This window comes from Vanellus vanellus (assembly GCF_965231255.1).
Source record: "Vanellus vanellus genome assembly, chromosome: 3".
Lineage (NCBI taxonomy): Eukaryota > Metazoa > Chordata > Aves > Charadriiformes > Charadriidae > Vanellus > Vanellus vanellus.
In genome coordinates, this window is record NC_138907.1 from 8877333 (window position 1) to 8893991 (window position 16659).

At 39.0% G+C, this 16659-nt stretch overlaps 1 protein-coding gene across 3 annotated transcripts in view; it reads left to right on the forward strand.

Moving 5' to 3' along the window:
• Positions 1-16659, forward strand: part of MACROD2 (mono-ADP ribosylhydrolase 2) — an 891867-nt gene that overhangs the window by 188320 nt on the left and 686888 nt on the right. For all 3 annotated transcript variants that reach the window (XM_082481410.1, XM_082481412.1, XM_082481411.1), the window contains exon 4: positions 4431-4460. In XM_082481410.1, the coding sequence (XP_082337536.1) occupies positions 4431-4460 (30 nt within the window). The remainder of the gene's footprint in view (positions 1-4430; positions 4461-16659) is intronic.

The window sequence follows — 16659 nt, forward strand, 5'->3', positions numbered from 1 at the left end:
AGTATTCATGGACCTTGTTTAGTAGCACTGTCCTGGTGCTGCTACTCTATGTTAAAAAGCATAAAAGTGTAGTCCGTTGAGGTGCCACGTCATTTGAAGTACTGAATTTCTGGTTGAATCTGGGGTTATAAACATCTCTTTAAGGGCTAAATCCTTATTTTCAGTGATTAGAGACTCTTTTCAGTGGATTTTTTTTTAGAGTGGATTTTTTGTTAGAGATGAGCGTGAACTTTGTAGAAACACTTTTTACTGCTAATGTTTCTGACGTATCTAATAAAAAGAAATCTAGAGCTAAAGGGCTGAAAGCCATATTACTACTTCTGAATGTATTTCTGTTTGCTGTACTGAGGCAGACTGTGAAGGTGAGGTCTGTCTCTCAAAATGCAGAGTTCAAGATTCCTTTTAAAGTAGTGGTGATATGCAGCATCTCCTGTGCTGTTACTTGTCTCATCCTGAAACCGCTATTTAAAATATACCACAGGAACTGGTCCCCAAATATGGCTGTTTTTTTTTTTTTTTTAAGTTATTTTTATTTTTTATTGAAGCCTATGTTACTGGTGCAGGCAAAAATACTCAAAATTAGATGAGCTCTTACCTCTGCTGCCTCTTGTGCACCATCGCCAAGTGAGATGTTTTGGACGGGACTTTATCAGTGTGTGTTATATTTCAGTCTGACAAGGAAGTACGTAGTCTGCTGGCTGCTTGACCACTCTGCGTCATCACTCCTCTTAGTAAAAATGAGTACATATTTCAAGGTTTTGTATTGTGAGTGGATTTTCAGAATTAATGCCCAGGAATCTACTGCAGACTGTAGTTTGTAAGGAGGCAATTTTAGAAAGGTTGGGCAGGTCTACTTGAAAGGATGACGTGGGGAATGAAATGAGGTGCAAGAAATCTTTACCTTGCATTTCTTTGGGGCCCCTCTTATGCTTGTTTGTTTTCTTTTACTGTTCTTTGTCTTGGTAACTTGGTAGAAATTCAGTTTTCCTCTTTCCTCCACCCCAAGTCTCCTATGACTTCAGAATCTTGTGCAGCTCTGGAATAGAGAAATAAGGACAAAAGGTTAGTCAAGATGGATTTGCTAGTTGTCTACAAATGTGGTAATGTGCTCTACCTAAGGCTGGACAGACCCCAAGACAGGTAGGGGAGTTGGACATGCGCACAGTGTAGTGGTGCAACCTGGGAATCGGTTTGGACTGCATCAAGTTTGGAGGTTAAGAGCTTGCAGGGTCCCACCGCTGGTTCCTCATAACTACCCATAGTTGAACCTCTACAGCAGGAGCCCCTTTCAAAGTGTTTTGCAAGACTTGATCATTTGGGAGCACTGATGGACAAAATGCAGCTGTAGATTGTGCTGGGGGACTGAGAAGAGAGGCAACCCTTGCTCCAACATTATGTGATGTGATTACAGCCGTGGGGCTGTGCTGACCCGCTCTCTGCATCCGGGTGAAAATCCCCAGCTCTGGCTAGGAAAACGTATTCTTTAGGTGCTAAGTGACAAGTTACTTTAATGGTAAGGATTTAACAAAGATGGAAAGAGAGTTAAATTTTATTCAAACTTTCAGGTGCAGTCTGAAAAATCTGAAAATAAAAACGTTCTTGCCTTTTGAGTGAAATATTATCTTTCTGGAAAGGGTGCTGTAAATATAAATCAGTCATGTTCTTTCTTGTCATCATAGGAAAATGGTTTGATTTTCCTCCTAATAGTCAAGCATAATGCTTAAAAAAAAAGTCCTTATGAATTATTACTGCAATTTCAATAGCTGTAATAGATGCAATGCAGCCAAAAATCTGTTTGAACTGTTTTTGCTGTTTCTATAGAGAAGTGTGTGATGCTGAGTTATACTATATGTTATTAACAAATTTTAGAAAGTATTGGAAAGATGAACATTGTCAGGAAAACTTAATGAGAGAAACATAATTCTCTGAGAAGCCAGCAAATGAGAGTTTGCAATGGGGATGTTGGCTGGGTATCGGAAGAAACTTTTTTAGCAGTGGAAACTTTGGTTACAGTGAGGTATAGCAGGTCTTAGCTGTGTCTCTTAAGCCTCTCAAGCATAATAATTGAAATCCTAAGATTTGACTCATTCAAGAACTAGACTGGTAATTGTAGGTGCATTTTACAGTCCCCAAAAGAATAATCTTGAAGAGCAGACTTATGGCAGTAGATGACACTTTGTTGCTTTTATTTTCTTCTGATATGAAGTATGCTGAGTTTTGTCTCAGATCTGCTCGCTTTACTGCAGGGAAGGTGATGTTACCTGTTACAGGAGTCCTTTGGAAGCAGCTGTGGAAATATGTGGGGCTGTTTTTCATTTGTGTCATTCTTTAATCATGAATTTCAATAAGGGCAAGAGCAGGTAGATATAGAAAGATTGAAGTTCAGTGGCACTCTTTGCAATATGTCTGTACACATTTATTATTACTATCATTATATCTTTCTCAAAGGCAATTTATATATGGCAATATTTTTCCCTGCTAGCACTTTCTTGAGGATAGCCAAAAGTCAGAAGCGGTCTTGTTATGCTATGTAAAAGCAAAGTAACTGTGACAGCGATGTCCTAGCAAAGTAGTTGATTCATGTGATATAGATACATGAAAGTTTTAAGGATCTTGAGCTAATATAACAGTATGTGACAGCCAAATGGGAGGATTTGCACTGTCTTCTCCAAACTGTGTTGCCCCACCTCCTCTTTCCTAGCCACACTGTTCTGCCACTTGCGTATCTCTCCATGAGCCAGTTCACTTCCGTGATGTGTCAAAAATCTGAATGAAAACAAACAGTGAATAGTTTTCAGCTGGTTCCTGAGTTGCATCTGAAGGAAGACTCCAGCCAGCAAAAAGGAAGTCAGGCACTTCTTTGAAAATGGCTACAAATGGCTTTGTTTTAGAAACAAAGGTTATTTGCCCCATTTTCCTCCATCTAATCTTCCAGAGTATTAGACCCTGACTTGGACCAGAAAGGTGTACGAGAACATCCCTCGGGATCTTGGTCTCAACACCTCACTCACTCAATGAGTGTAGGAGCCAGTCCTAGGATGGATAACTGTCCCTGTTATTTACTCTTGATTTTTATTTGATTTTGTCAGCTATGCTGGATATAAAGCTGCATATTTAGTTTTTTAGAGAGCATTGATTTTTCAATATTCTAGAGCTACTTCTTGAGTCACTGTAAGATAATAGTGTTGATGGTATATGTTGCTTTTAAAACTAAAGATCTTGGGTATGATACTTTGATGGAAAACCTAGCTTTTTGATGAAGACAATTTCATTGCAGTGTCAGGGAAAGCTGGCTGCAAGTGGTTGAGCTGAAAGTGGATGTTAAGTCAAAGATGTTTGTAGAATATCTGATAAAGAAATGAGGAAGACCAAGGTAACTGTTGTTTTTTTTTATAACAGTCTCAAGAAAGTGATGGAAAAATCCAACAGCCAGGGAATTTGCTGTTTACAGTGTTCTATTTAGGAAGCAGAGAGAAATCATGGAAACAATAAAGCATAACGGTAGAAAGTTTGGACACTGGAAAATACCTAACTTATTCTCTATTTCTTGCCATCTACCCTTGTCCTGTAGCAGGGAATGGTTTGATGTCTTGCTTCTCCTTTACTTATCAGCAAGCAATGAGAAATACCTGTGTCCGTCCTGTATACTTTTGCTTTTATACTGTGTTTTATCTATATTATGGCACGACAGGGATTTGTTTCCCACACTTTTAAAGGGTGAATACTTTACTCAAGGCAGGCTTAGAAGCCGAGGCTTTCCTTTTGTATTTCCCTAGGCAGTGAAAGGATAATGTTTGGCATGGATCCAATTGTGCTAGCCTAATTTGAAGGACCATCTTGTATCACCATGCTCTGAAAATTGCTTTCCATAAGTGATTTGTCCATTTCTGGCATGGATAGCTGGATGGTTGCAGTACAGAAGCAATTAAGCAGTGAAATCCCAACTTAATTGCATACAATGGTAAAACACCCTTTGATATCAATGGGGCCAAGGTTTCTCATCACCATCCTCAAAGGTCCCATGTCACAGAAAACAAGGAGAGCTAATCAAAAGTTGCATCAAAGTCTATTGGAGTTGCTTTAAAATGAAAGACTTTTACTTCATTTGGTAATCAAAAAAGAATGTGGTTTATAGGATTATAAATTCAGGGTTGTAATTTCATAAGCTATTCAACACATTAAGCTTTAATAATTGTATTATTGTTTTATTTATTAGACTACATGGTTAAAGCTACTGCAAAATATTGCAAAGGTAAAGATTGCAATTACAGTTTACATAAATGATTGGTTTTGCAGTAAATGTTTTTGGATAAGTGTAGAGTAGCAAAGGTACTGAAGCAATGGAAAATCTCTTGTGAAAAATTGTCTGTTTCTTCCATCTATGTTTACGAAGCTCAATGCTAACGATTCTCCTTTTGTTCTTTTTGCAGCCAATTCCAGCCTTCTTGGAGGTGGAGGAGGTGAGTCTTTGCTTAATGCTATATTTATTCGTAAATAAATGTGACATATATGCTGATCAAATGTAGTGTTTAGTTGGTTATAAAAAAATGTATGATAAGTTCAAAAGGTAGAAAAGTAAAATTATTAGATGGGAAAACTCACCAAAGTCAGTAACATTTCCTATCATCAAGAGGCAGGGTGTGAGACTGCTGCTGAATCTGGTTTCCCCTCTGGATTAGACTAGGGCTGACCTGTCTACAGGGCTGACTGAAACATAAAGGAACTGAACTGCCTTATGTTATATTGTGTTTAAGTATTTAGGATTTTTATTTAATTTACTTCAAGGGAACCTTGAATGTGTGTTAAATAAGCATTTTTTTTTTTTAAGTTAAATAATTAAAACATGGTAAAAACTCATTTTAGTAAATTAACGAGGGGGTTTTTGCGCTTTTTTTTTTTAACTTGGTTGCTTACCCCATCCTGCTTGCCAGAATACTCAAGTAGATTTCAATACAAATATTTGGTGCGCATAACAGATGCTATCCCAAGGTGTATATTAGTTAGACAGTGAGGCACAAGTGCACGTAGCGGGTGTTGTTTCCAAATATATGGGTGCTGTAGATAGATGCTGGTTTGTTTTCTGTAGTACTGTAATACCATGGCCATAAGAGCTTACACGAGTGTTAACAATTCAGGAAAAAAAAACAAAACCATGAAGAGCTTGATGTCAGTTTTCTGTGACTTCCCCTGCCTCCCAGAGGGAAGCAAAAGAGCTCAGTTCTGGAAATTTCACAGTGCAGGAGCAGTGCGGGCAGGGACTAATCTGCCTTCCTGGCTGGAGTTAAAAGGACTTGATGATCAGAGCTTACATATGCAAGGTTGAAGTAAAGGGCTCTGTAAAAAGACAGAAGATCCCTGTTGCTTGTGAGGCTTGAGGACAAGTCGTCAAAGCTTTTGTTTTACACAGCCTTAACTGAACGGGCCTCTCTTATTTCTGGACCAGGAAAAGGTGCTCGACAACTGCGCCCGGGCATCGAAAATAAAGCGGGTCCTATTTCTCAGCTGTGTGTCTGGACATTAAAGTACAGGGAGCCTTACCTGGTAATCCTGTTGGATTAATCTGTTTCTTTTGATCGGAGTTAGTTGTTTGCAGTATACTGAATTTTTCTTTGTTTAAAAAGTAATCCTTTAAAAGGTAATCCTTGGCTAGCCGTTCGTGTTCCTGCGGTCATCCATGTACCCTCCTCTCCAGCACTTCCTCCCAGCTGGTAACGTAAAAAAAAAAAATAAAAAAGAAATTATAAATCAATGCAAATGTTCAAATTCCAAGCAGGTTCCCAGAGCGCTGCTGCTGCTGCTGAAAGGATTTGGCTATTGACTTTCCGTGGTATTTGTTCAGCTGGACCGTACTTCAAAAGCTGAATGTCCGTTCAGCGTGGCACTGGATAACGTGGCTCTCCCTGGATAACGGCAGATGGGATAAGGCCACGCCGCCTGTCAAGGCGGGATTTTTCCTGTATTTTACATGTTCAAAGTGAGGGAGTTTCGATCAAGTTTATTGGCAATTAAAAACACCCCCCACCCCCACCTCCCACCCCCAACTTCCTGGTCAGCCGCCCCCTGAGGGCAGGCCGAGGCCATGGCAGCCCAGGGGGCTGGGGCAGCGTGCGGTCCTGCTGCACCTTCTCTTCGGCATCTCCCCTCCCTCCACCTGCCCTGGCATTGTTTTGGGCTCATACCGCTGTTTCTGAAATAATTTTCCTCAGCGGCGTCAGGAAGCTCCTGTGGCAGGTTGAGTTTCGGCGCACAGTGGGTCCCTTGGGTCCTGCCACAGGGGAGGTCTCCCTGCAGCTCCCCCAGCCAAAACCCCATGAAATGCGATCCCAGATCCTTTAATCTCCAGCGGAAGGATAACAGTGTGCCACCTTGCTTGCAATGCAGGTAAAATACCAAATTTGGCTATTTTATGGTTTAGGGCTTGCCTGCTGATGATTGAGGGGCTGCGTTTGTGCTCTGGAGGTGCCCTTGGGTAGGGCGGGCGACAGGTCCTCAGAGTGCACTCCCTTAGGTTTTCCAAATCTTTTGAGGAAAAGTTTTGAGAATTTCATTGCCAAAGCACTCCCAAGTTTGGGCAGCCGCCGTGGGGTGTCTGTGGCTCCATGTCGTGGGTCAGCCGTGCCCTTTCAGGGACGGGGAAGAGCGTACAGGGCCTGCAGGCTGCATCTTGCTCAGGGGAGCACAAGATGGAGGCGGCCCTGGCTGGTCCACCTGCCTGCCGCAGGCGGACGAAACCCCGAGCCCCTGCCTCTTGGAAAAATGACTTGTTACTGGCAACGTGCGTTTCCTCTGTAGAAGGGATCGTTTCCTTTCCAGTTGAATGATTTTGGATTTTAAATTCTGGATATATTTTTTCCCGTTCTCCAGAAGGAAGTGGCGGCAGCAATCCGCGTGAAATACTGCTAGTGAATTATTAAAACTTTATTATATACGTAAACACCAAAGCCTTCTTTTGATTGCAGATGCTGAATATTTATGATAATGCATAATACTGGTGTAGTTCCTACAATAATGGGATTCAGATCTCTTCAGTAATGCTCGTTAATTTAACCTCTCTGTCACTACTGGGGGTATGAATATGTATCTTAGTTTTACAGAAAACGAAACCCAGAAATTTCCATTTGTCCAAGCTCGTCCAACAGGTTTTGTGATTTTGAGCTGCTTTTGAGCTGTTCTATGTTTGAAATTTTTCCAGAATTAAATGCAAATTACTTGGAAATAGGTATTTGAACACCCTGATCTAACGTTTGCGAATTACTCAATGTTTATGTTAAAACCATCTTCTGGGGGAGAATTGTTGAGGAATCCACCAGGTGACATTATGGGTAAAGAAAGCACACTTGGATGTAAGTTCAGGTGCTGGTGGTTTTGGGCGGCTGCTTATCATCCCTGCGTCACCTCGGAGCCACATCAGGGCATCCGTGTACTTTGATTTCCCAGAGCCAGAGTAATGATTTGTTCTTGCGTTCGCCATTTAAATGCTGTCTATTCATTTTCATGACCATTTGGAATGAAGAGATAAAAGCACAAAAGACACAGGAAACAGTTTTTCACAGAACTGTTTAATCATAAAATCGAGAAACCCACAATACAGTCTTAGAAAAATCTTTAGTCAAATATAGATGTTGAAGATGTTCCTTTCTGCTTTTCAAATAACTCTGAAGTTTCCAGGATTTCATTATGAGTTTGGTGAGTGAACCTTTTTTCTTTTCATTCTTTACTGTTTTTAATAATTGATTTTTAATTAGAAGGCATATTTCGCTTTCAAGTCTAGATTTATCACATGTTCAGCATCTCACTGCTCCTGTTAACTTGCACAGAGCATTATGACTTATTTGTGCATCATGTATTATTTGTCCCGTTATGTTCAACAGTGCAAAGGTGAAAATTATTAGGAAAATTGCCTGCATTTGGAGTGAGTGAGGAAAAAACATTTTATATTTTGAGAAAAAGTGACCCCTTTAAAAAATGTATCGTGAAGTTTTGGCTGATGAGAAATTGAAATGCGCTATTTTGCATGGCAGTTTTTTTATTTACATTCTTTTATAGCTGTGTCAAGGAAATGAAGGTATGTGATTTCATGCACTTTGTTCAAGCAAAGTGAGCAACAGCTGAGATTTCTCCTCCCTTGTGGGATTTAGGGGGGTTTGTGCCCCACTGTCCCTACTTCGTTTTCAGTTATTTTCGTTGGGGTTCATTTTTCCTTTACTTCATTTACTGACTGTATTCAAGTTTTTGTCGCATGCTGATTTCTGTATTGGCTTGCTTTCTTTGACCTTAACTTGAAGGTATATTTATGCTAGGGATTTTTTTTTTCTTCATAAGATTTTGTTGCCTATGCTGGAGTTGGGGAAGGAGACACCATCATTTAGTGTGTCCTGTTATGAACATAATTTTTGTCAGCTCTGTACTTGAAAATTGTTATTTTGTCTTTAAAAACTTTGAGAGGAGACAAGCTATATTTGCAGTTTTTTGGAAGCATTATTAGAACCTACTTTAAGTTGATTGCCCCAAAAGATGTCTGCTTCTCTGTTTCTCTCCATCTCTTCGTCTCTCTCTTTTTTTTGGCCAGTGCAACTGTCTTTTCTAGGGCTTTTGCTGGAATGGAAAAAATTTATTCCTATATAGCCATAAGTATGTTAGCATATCTTAAATGTAGACCAGACGTACCTCTCTGGTCTGCCAAGATACGCTTTGTAGGCATGTCATTTTAAGCAACTGTTATGGCATGGGGAACTTGCATTGTGCTCACGATCACAGCAGGGAACTGGATTTCTCTGTATGTTACCGGGTAGACTCCATTTTGAAAGTGGAATTTGCTTGCCGCCTTTGTTCCCTTTTACCTCTGTGTTAGATTATAATAGTGGCAAAAAAAAGTGCTTTCTCTTGCTAGAAAGAAATTACCACAGACTGACTCCTGGAAAATGGGTTTATCATGAGGGAAATGAGCTATTCAGTGGCTGGAGTCTTTTGCTGAGCCTGAGCAGAAAATCACATGACGGAGGAGATGGGCTGTGCGGGGGTCAGTATGCCACTTCAAAATGCGAGCGGCTGTGCTCGCCCACAAGCATTGAGTGCCACCTCAGCGCAGTGGGGTCTCTGAGATACAGGCATGGATCTGGCAGGTCGAACGCAGGGCTGGGTGGGGTTCTGCACGCTTCCAGAATGACAACTGACAGTCCCATATGTCACTTTGTCTGGGGCAGCTGAGGTGCCACTACGTACCTGTGTTTGAGCATCTGGATTGTACCACTTGGGTCCAAATTGATGGTGGAGTTGTTTGTCTTCAACCATGGGTATAGCAGGTGCATAGCACAACCATCTTGGCTGCTGCTAATGCTATAGAAATAGGGGAAAATTGCTAGTAGGGTGCTTCTGCAAAGTCACTGGTGTTTGCCAGCCACCCTGTCTATTTGTCAATTAATTGCAGGCTAATGAGTTCAAAAAGCCAGTAATTACCTCATCAGTATTGGCAGGAAGGAACAGCTGACACAAATATCTTTTCTTGACATCCTTCCCCTTGGCCAGGGATAAAGTTTTTATTCTCATGGCTGTGACTTAGATTCACTACTAACCATTTGCAGCTACCTTCTGACAGTTAAATCTCTACCCAAAAAAAAGAGGTTTTGCACTGTCTGAATAGGAACTTGACATCAACCTACATGGAAATGAGTTTTATGATGCTGAGAAGTGAAAGCTTTGTAAGAGAAAATTGGAGGCGGGAATGAGATAACTTGCAAAGCACCACATAACAGTGTAAAAGGAGAATACTTTAAATGTTAGACTGGCCCTACGCTATCCCATTCAAAATGTGTAGCAGGAAGAAGACGAGCTTGTTTTAAGCTTGTTTTATCCTGAACCAGGATGAGATGCTCTCTGTTTTGGATTTCACAGGGCTTGGGCTTGATATTTACATAATTTAAATGCAAGTGAAGCAAGGGTTTAAATCCAAAGTTCAAATTTGTGCATGACGCGCGCATAACATGAATGCATCCCTTGAGAGAAGAAGAAAGAGTTTGGGAAAGGAGCACTGACAGGATTCTTTCATCAAGAAAATAAGCATTATTATTTTGTATTTTTTTATGTCATTCTGTTGGCATTTTCTTGTATCATGTCAAATGCGTTTGTCAGATTGGGGTGTGCTTGCAACAAATGGCTTCATGGAACAAATGTGCTTCATCTGGGATTTCAACTAGCTTCAAAAGCTTTCAGTTGCTTTGTACACTGCATCATCATATCTTAGGTATTTAGATAATGGCTATGAAGGTACAAAGATTTTCCTAGCGAATAATGATCGTGTAGAAGAACTGATAATTTAAGGCAAATGGCCGTTTGCCTTTGTTGCTAATTAATCCCTTTCTGCTAGAAGATTGCTGCTGCAATTCTGTAGGGTTGTTAAAGTGTTTTATCTCTTTTTACTATTTGCATGCTGTTCTTTTTCATCTGTGTAAATAGAGTGGGTTTGAGAGGGCTGTATCCACCAGTTCCCCCCACTGTGACAGTACATCAGCCAATTAAAAGTTTAATATTTATGCATTTATGCATTTCTTTCTGTACAGCTGTAATACTAGTTCCATTGGTAGCCCAGTAGCTCAGGGTACACTGTAACCCTTTCAAGGTGTTTGGTTCAGCCCAAAATCTTGTTATTATTTATGAGCTTTTTGTTGGATTAGATCAAAGCAAAGAGATTTCTCTGTAATTTAACTGCTTTTATAGAATTTATTCAAACTTCCTATGTAAGCAAAGTCTTTCTTTACAGGTCAGTTATTCTTGCTATGTTTTTTCTTTCTGTCTTCAATCAGTGTTATGTATGTTTGCTTTTTGCTTTCTGTTATTGCAATGGATATTTCCATGTGAGTTTTAGTTCAGCTTTAATCAAAATTAGTGGGTTTTCCCACTTCGTTGTGCATCTAGTGATATAGTGATGATAGCTTTATAAATAAATAAGCAAAGTTTATTTCAAAAGACCCTTAACCCAAACTGCCATGACTGTATTTAAAACGTGTCCTCTACTGTATAGAATTGTTGGATTTTGTGTGGGTTTGGGGCTTGTTGTTTTTTTTTTTTTTTTTTTAAATTATGATATATATTTTGCTCTTTGGCTAGATAGGATGCTAACTTCCTTTCTCCAGTCATTTTATACAGTCTTATAGTTAAGGGTAATAATCATAAACAGGAAGTCTCTGGATTGATTTTAAGTATTTCTTAGTTATTGCCTAATTATATCCTGTTAATTACACTTTCTCAGCAGTTACTTAAAAAAATAAATAAATTATTTTTTGCTATTTACAGGAACTGACACAGGTATGTGATCAGGTGTTAAGCTTCAAATATATACATATACTTGTTGTTGCACATAAATTACTTTTGTAACTGACTTTTTAAAAATACATGTTCAGCCTGTGATCCTTTAAAGTGGTGCTCCTATTCCAGCCAGCGGTATAGGAACACAACTGTATGTTTCCGTCATGAAAGTAATCTAAAATTTAGTGTGTCCAGGCATACTTACTCACTGCTGTCCTCAGTCTTTTAATATTGCTGCTGTGTTGACTTAATTAGGCATTAGAAGGTGATGTTTTATTTTTTGCTCATCAGTTACTGAATGCTGATTCCACAACACTCTGAGCTCCCACATAGTTGTGAGGCCTTTTTCTTACTCAGACTGTCACACTGACTCTCCTCATTGTGTTTAATTTTGTTATGAGATAATTACAGTATTATTTACCCACAATTAAAAAATGAACATACCTGGTTTCTGGCATAGATCTATTGCTTTCATATATACATACTTATATATATGCATATCACTATATGTTTTTCTGACTGAATCTTGCAGGCCTTTCAGAAAGTCAGACTTAGTGTGTGTGCGTGTACACATGCGCATGTGCCTAAATAAAAATATGGCATTAATTTTGTTAGACCGGGAAAAACCTTTAGTTCATGGTCATTGAAAATTTAAGGTGCTCTTGATAAAAATCTGAGCCGAAAGTGCAGGCAGTTATGTAAGGAATGTATTTCTTTTTTCCTTTTTGTTTCATGTTATGGGACAGAGCTGCATATCAGAATGAGAGATCACAAACCTTCTCTAATCCACAGTTATCACATGATGTATAAGGCAATTCACAGTGTGTTTGTTACGTGAATTGGACATACGCTCTAAAAATGTTAAACACTTTTTCCATATATAGACAAATATATATCTGTCTCGCATGTATGTCTCGTGTGCAGAAAATATAATTATTCCTTCAGTTACCAAGATGCTGCTCAGGCTTCTTAGGATACTTCTGCTGAGACTCTCCCCCTGTTGATGGTGAAGAGCACAGCTCCCAGGAAGAAAATAGTCTGGGAGTGCAGGAAGCGACACATGTGGCTGTGTGCTACAATGAGGATATAGTAAGTCAGTCATTAGAGTGGATATATGTGCCAGTCTACAGAAGACAGTTTTTAATATTAAGTGTTTGGTTGGTGTCCTTAAAGAAAAATCTGTAAATGGGGACACCCGTCAAAGTTTTTCAGTTTCATGCCTAACAATCTCAACAGTGTCCCTTTTGCTGAGGTAAGAACGAAGCAAGCGCTGCAGTAAAGACATGTTTTGTTAGGCTCAAACAGGGGTGGTGGTGTTTTTAAATCTGTTTTTCAGATTTAAGGTCTACAGCTATTTTCCTGGGTCTGTAACAGAAGTACTGACAATTCAGTAGGAGGAAAATGCAAAATGCAATTCATCACATTTATTTATTTTTACAGCTGATATTAAAAGAAACGAACTAAAGGAGAGATGAAGGTACTTGACTTGTAGACGTAGAGGTACTATTGAATAGCAGCCCATTTACTGAAGCTTTCATGCTGGTATGCCTAAAAACAAACAAAAAAAGACCTTAAACGGGAGAGAGTTCCTTAAAAGTATCTCTAAGCCCTGAGATCATTACTTTATCCATCAAAGGTGTATGCAGGTGTGAGCAGCAAGGCATGGAAAAAATGCATAGAAAAATGGCAACAACTATTTGCTGATCCGTGTTGGTTATTCTTTGTAAAATGCGTGCATGTCCAATAAAATGAAAATATGGACCTTGCGTAACACTAGCACCTCCCCAGAAGGAGGGTGAGATCTCTGTAACTACGTCTGCTGAGGCGCTCGGGCATAAAAACTCGCATTCCCCAAAGGTCAGAGATTGGAGGTTGTCATCGTCCTTAACGCCCCACCTCACATAACGGAAAGAATTTACAGTAGTTGCTTCTTAAAGAAATTACTTCTTAGTCACTATATTTTTAGAGAAAATCTTGAATAAAACCCAGGATTAAACTATAGAGGCAAGCAAAAAAGCAAGTATCGAAATAACTGATATAGAAAAAGTTTGCAACTCTGTTCTTGCTGCATAGAATGAAAGATTATGAAATCAGGCCTGCATTCACCTCTCACCTTCTATTTCAAATTTTCTGCTCTTTCCACAGAGCTTCACTACTCATTTATGAGTCGCTCTTTGCTGATCACATTTTTCCAAAGTTCCTTTGTTCTGTGCAAAATGCTTACAGATAATAACATGCAGCTTTTCAAAAGCCAAGAAAATCTCCAGCAGAGCAGCTGGCAAGATGGTTGGGTCTTGGAAAGATCTGTCCTTCTTTGTTTTCTGTGTGCCTATCTTTGCATTTCTGTTCCTTCTAGTTTTGAGAACCATCTATTAAACAGACAGTATAAAGTGGAATGAACTTTTGGCATAATAAAAAAAAAAAAAAAAGAAATGTGGTGATTGCTAAGTAAGGATTAAAACTCTTATGTAGGTGGAACTGATTTTTAAGAGACACTAGTGGAAAACCTGCATGTACAAGTCTGTCTCTGCAGTTGCTCATCATTTCTAATGGGTAATATTGGGTGGTAATACAGCTTCCAGTTGCTAATTTTCATTCTAATGCCATACGGCAAGCTACAAAGTAGACAGCCCCTATGATTTAAGAAGCAAATAAAAAAGATCCCTACCCTTTCTAGGGCTTCAAGTTTAGCCTGAATGACTTTGTACATTCAATTTAGACTTTATTTTTAAAATCAGTTGTAGTGAGGGAACAGTAAACTGGGGTGTGAAGTAACCCAGGACAGGAACTGCTGAAGACAGCTTTGCTATGAAAGAAAACACGTGATGAATCTCATCCGCGTGAGCATTATTGTCACAGAATCTGAATGCTCCACAGACCTTTGGTGCCTTTATCCTAATTGCTCTGTAAACAGAGAAGTAATGTTTTCTCCATTTTACAGTTGGGAAAATGAGACAAGGAAACTGTATGTTTTGCAAAAGGTCCAAATAAAAAAGAGCAAAAATCAGCTCTCTGAAGGCAAAGCATAACTCACTGGGGTTTCGTAATGCCTATATGAGTTTTGGAAATAGGGGTTTTGATTCCTATCTGCAAGGAAGAGGAATTTTAATTTTAGTACCAGTTTCATGGGTAGAAACGGGATGATATTTGGAAAAAGAGAAAACATACTCTACTGAGAGCAACTTTCTGACAATTAGGCCTTAATTGGTTATACAGCAAATTCTCTAAAGGAATGGCAGAAGGACCACCAACTGGAAATAAGATCCTGCTAAATAACCAATATTACACTAATAGAGATAAAACTGAATGTAGAAAAAAATATGAATTATTTGAGGCTACCACCGTTAGTAATTCTAAATAAATAGTGATTCACTGTTCTTGGGGCTTTTCTATATTAAGTTAGAGAAGAGCTGTTTACTTTTATATTTAATTTGTATAGTATTAATAACAAAGCATTTTAATATCTTTTTGATGACAAAAAGACAGTCTTCTGTATTAAGAAAATATCTAATTTTATTATCTACCAAATCTAGCCTCTTCCAGCAGCAGAAGAATTTCAATGATTCTCCTATTAAAAATGCTGCCTTATAATTATGTGTAAAATAGTAGGGTTTTTTTCTTTACAAAGTTCCCTTATTTACATCTTTTTCCTTGTTCTTTAATGTAAATACCTTGTAATGCGTAGGGTTTATCATTCAAGTTTCTTTTGAGCTTGATTTATCTTTTTAAAATTTAAAATCATATTTTTGCCATTTGGACTGACAGATCTGTAGTGTTGTAGTTTTGGCTACATATACAGTAGCAAAGAACAAAATATTTTTTGTCACACTTCTACTGTTAGAGTTCAGTCTGTTCCTTTTACATTATCAGCTTGTTTCTTTGGGCTTCATAGAGGCATCTGTTTTAATTTTTATTGGGCAGGGCTGCAACTTCTCAAACTCATGTAAGCTTCACAAATCATTCACAAATGTGGACGATTAAATCAATTACGTCTTGGCTGAGTGATCTATGAGTGTATTATGCACACACAATGTTTAAAGAATGTTATTAAGGTGCAAACCCAAGTACTTAAAGTTAGGAAGTGCCAAAATTAAAGTTGCCTGCAGGCTCACAGTCTTTATGCATATATGTGCTATGATACTGCCTCTAACTGTACAACTGCGCTGTTTTTCCAGCTGGAACCTCATCTCAGTCATCCTCTTTGTTGCAAGCATGAACCCTGTTTTCACTTTTTGTGTACTTAAGCTCTGGTCTGCAAACCAGTATTTGTTATGGTACTTATCATTGGTATGTGATATCACAAGTAAATTAAAGGTTTCATAGGTAATATATTTATCTTCCCCAAAACGATGGTGTTATCTTTACCAAAAAAAGAGTAATAAATAAGTAGAGATTAGGGTCACAATTCTATGCGACAGGGGCCTAATTTCGATAAAGAAATGGAAGTCCTTACATTTCAAAAAGTAGGTCTGATAAATTCTAAGTGATTCTGCACACTGGAACTTGTACATCAGCTCAGGATGCAATGCTTATAATGTTTATACATTGTCAGACTGAAACTCACCTTGAGATTCCCACCTTCTTCTCTACTTCTTGTTCTCAGTCCTGCTACCTGCATTTTGCAGTTTACTGTTCCCTTAATCACATCCATTCAAAAATCTGTTGGCCTAAATTTACATATTAGAGAGGGGTTGGTTTTAGGGAGGGTTTTTACTTAGGCAGTTTCACACTGTGGTCTTAAAATAGTTTGCTTTGACGTGATTAAGGAGCAGAGAGCTGACTGAGAGAGGAGTGATGGGTGTGGAAACAAGTGCGAAGGGGAAGAGATGAGTGATAACTTCCTCTGCTGCTGGGCAGATTGTAATGCGAGACCCTGTTCTCAAACATTTGGGGTGCGGGGGGTGAGTGTCCCCTTTCTAACTTCTTACCGTATTATTCACTTCTAAAAAGTAGTCTCCGTGTCTGTCCAGTCAGGGTTTCTCTCTGCTCCTGGCTCACTGACTGTTTTCTTTAGTGGGAAATGGTTCAATTTTAGTCCCGGGCCCACTTCACAGATTCTCTTTGAATTCGCTTGCCTGTGCCCTTTCATTGCCAGTTTCACTCTTATGCTCTACCCTAATCGCAGGTTTAGTCACCAGTCCCTCTCATCTTAAATCCCACCATCTGCCCCTAAATGCAGTAGCGCCCCTTCTCCTTCCTTTCACCAGTTTGTGCTGGGATGAAGGCAAAAATGGTTCAGAAAAGGCAGTAATTTGTCGAGCCAAATGAGTTCATTATTCAAGCAAATGAAAGAGAACTGCCAATTTCAGAGTTGCTGTAAGTGAAGAAAAATTTTATGAAAGCCTACAGTTACGGTTG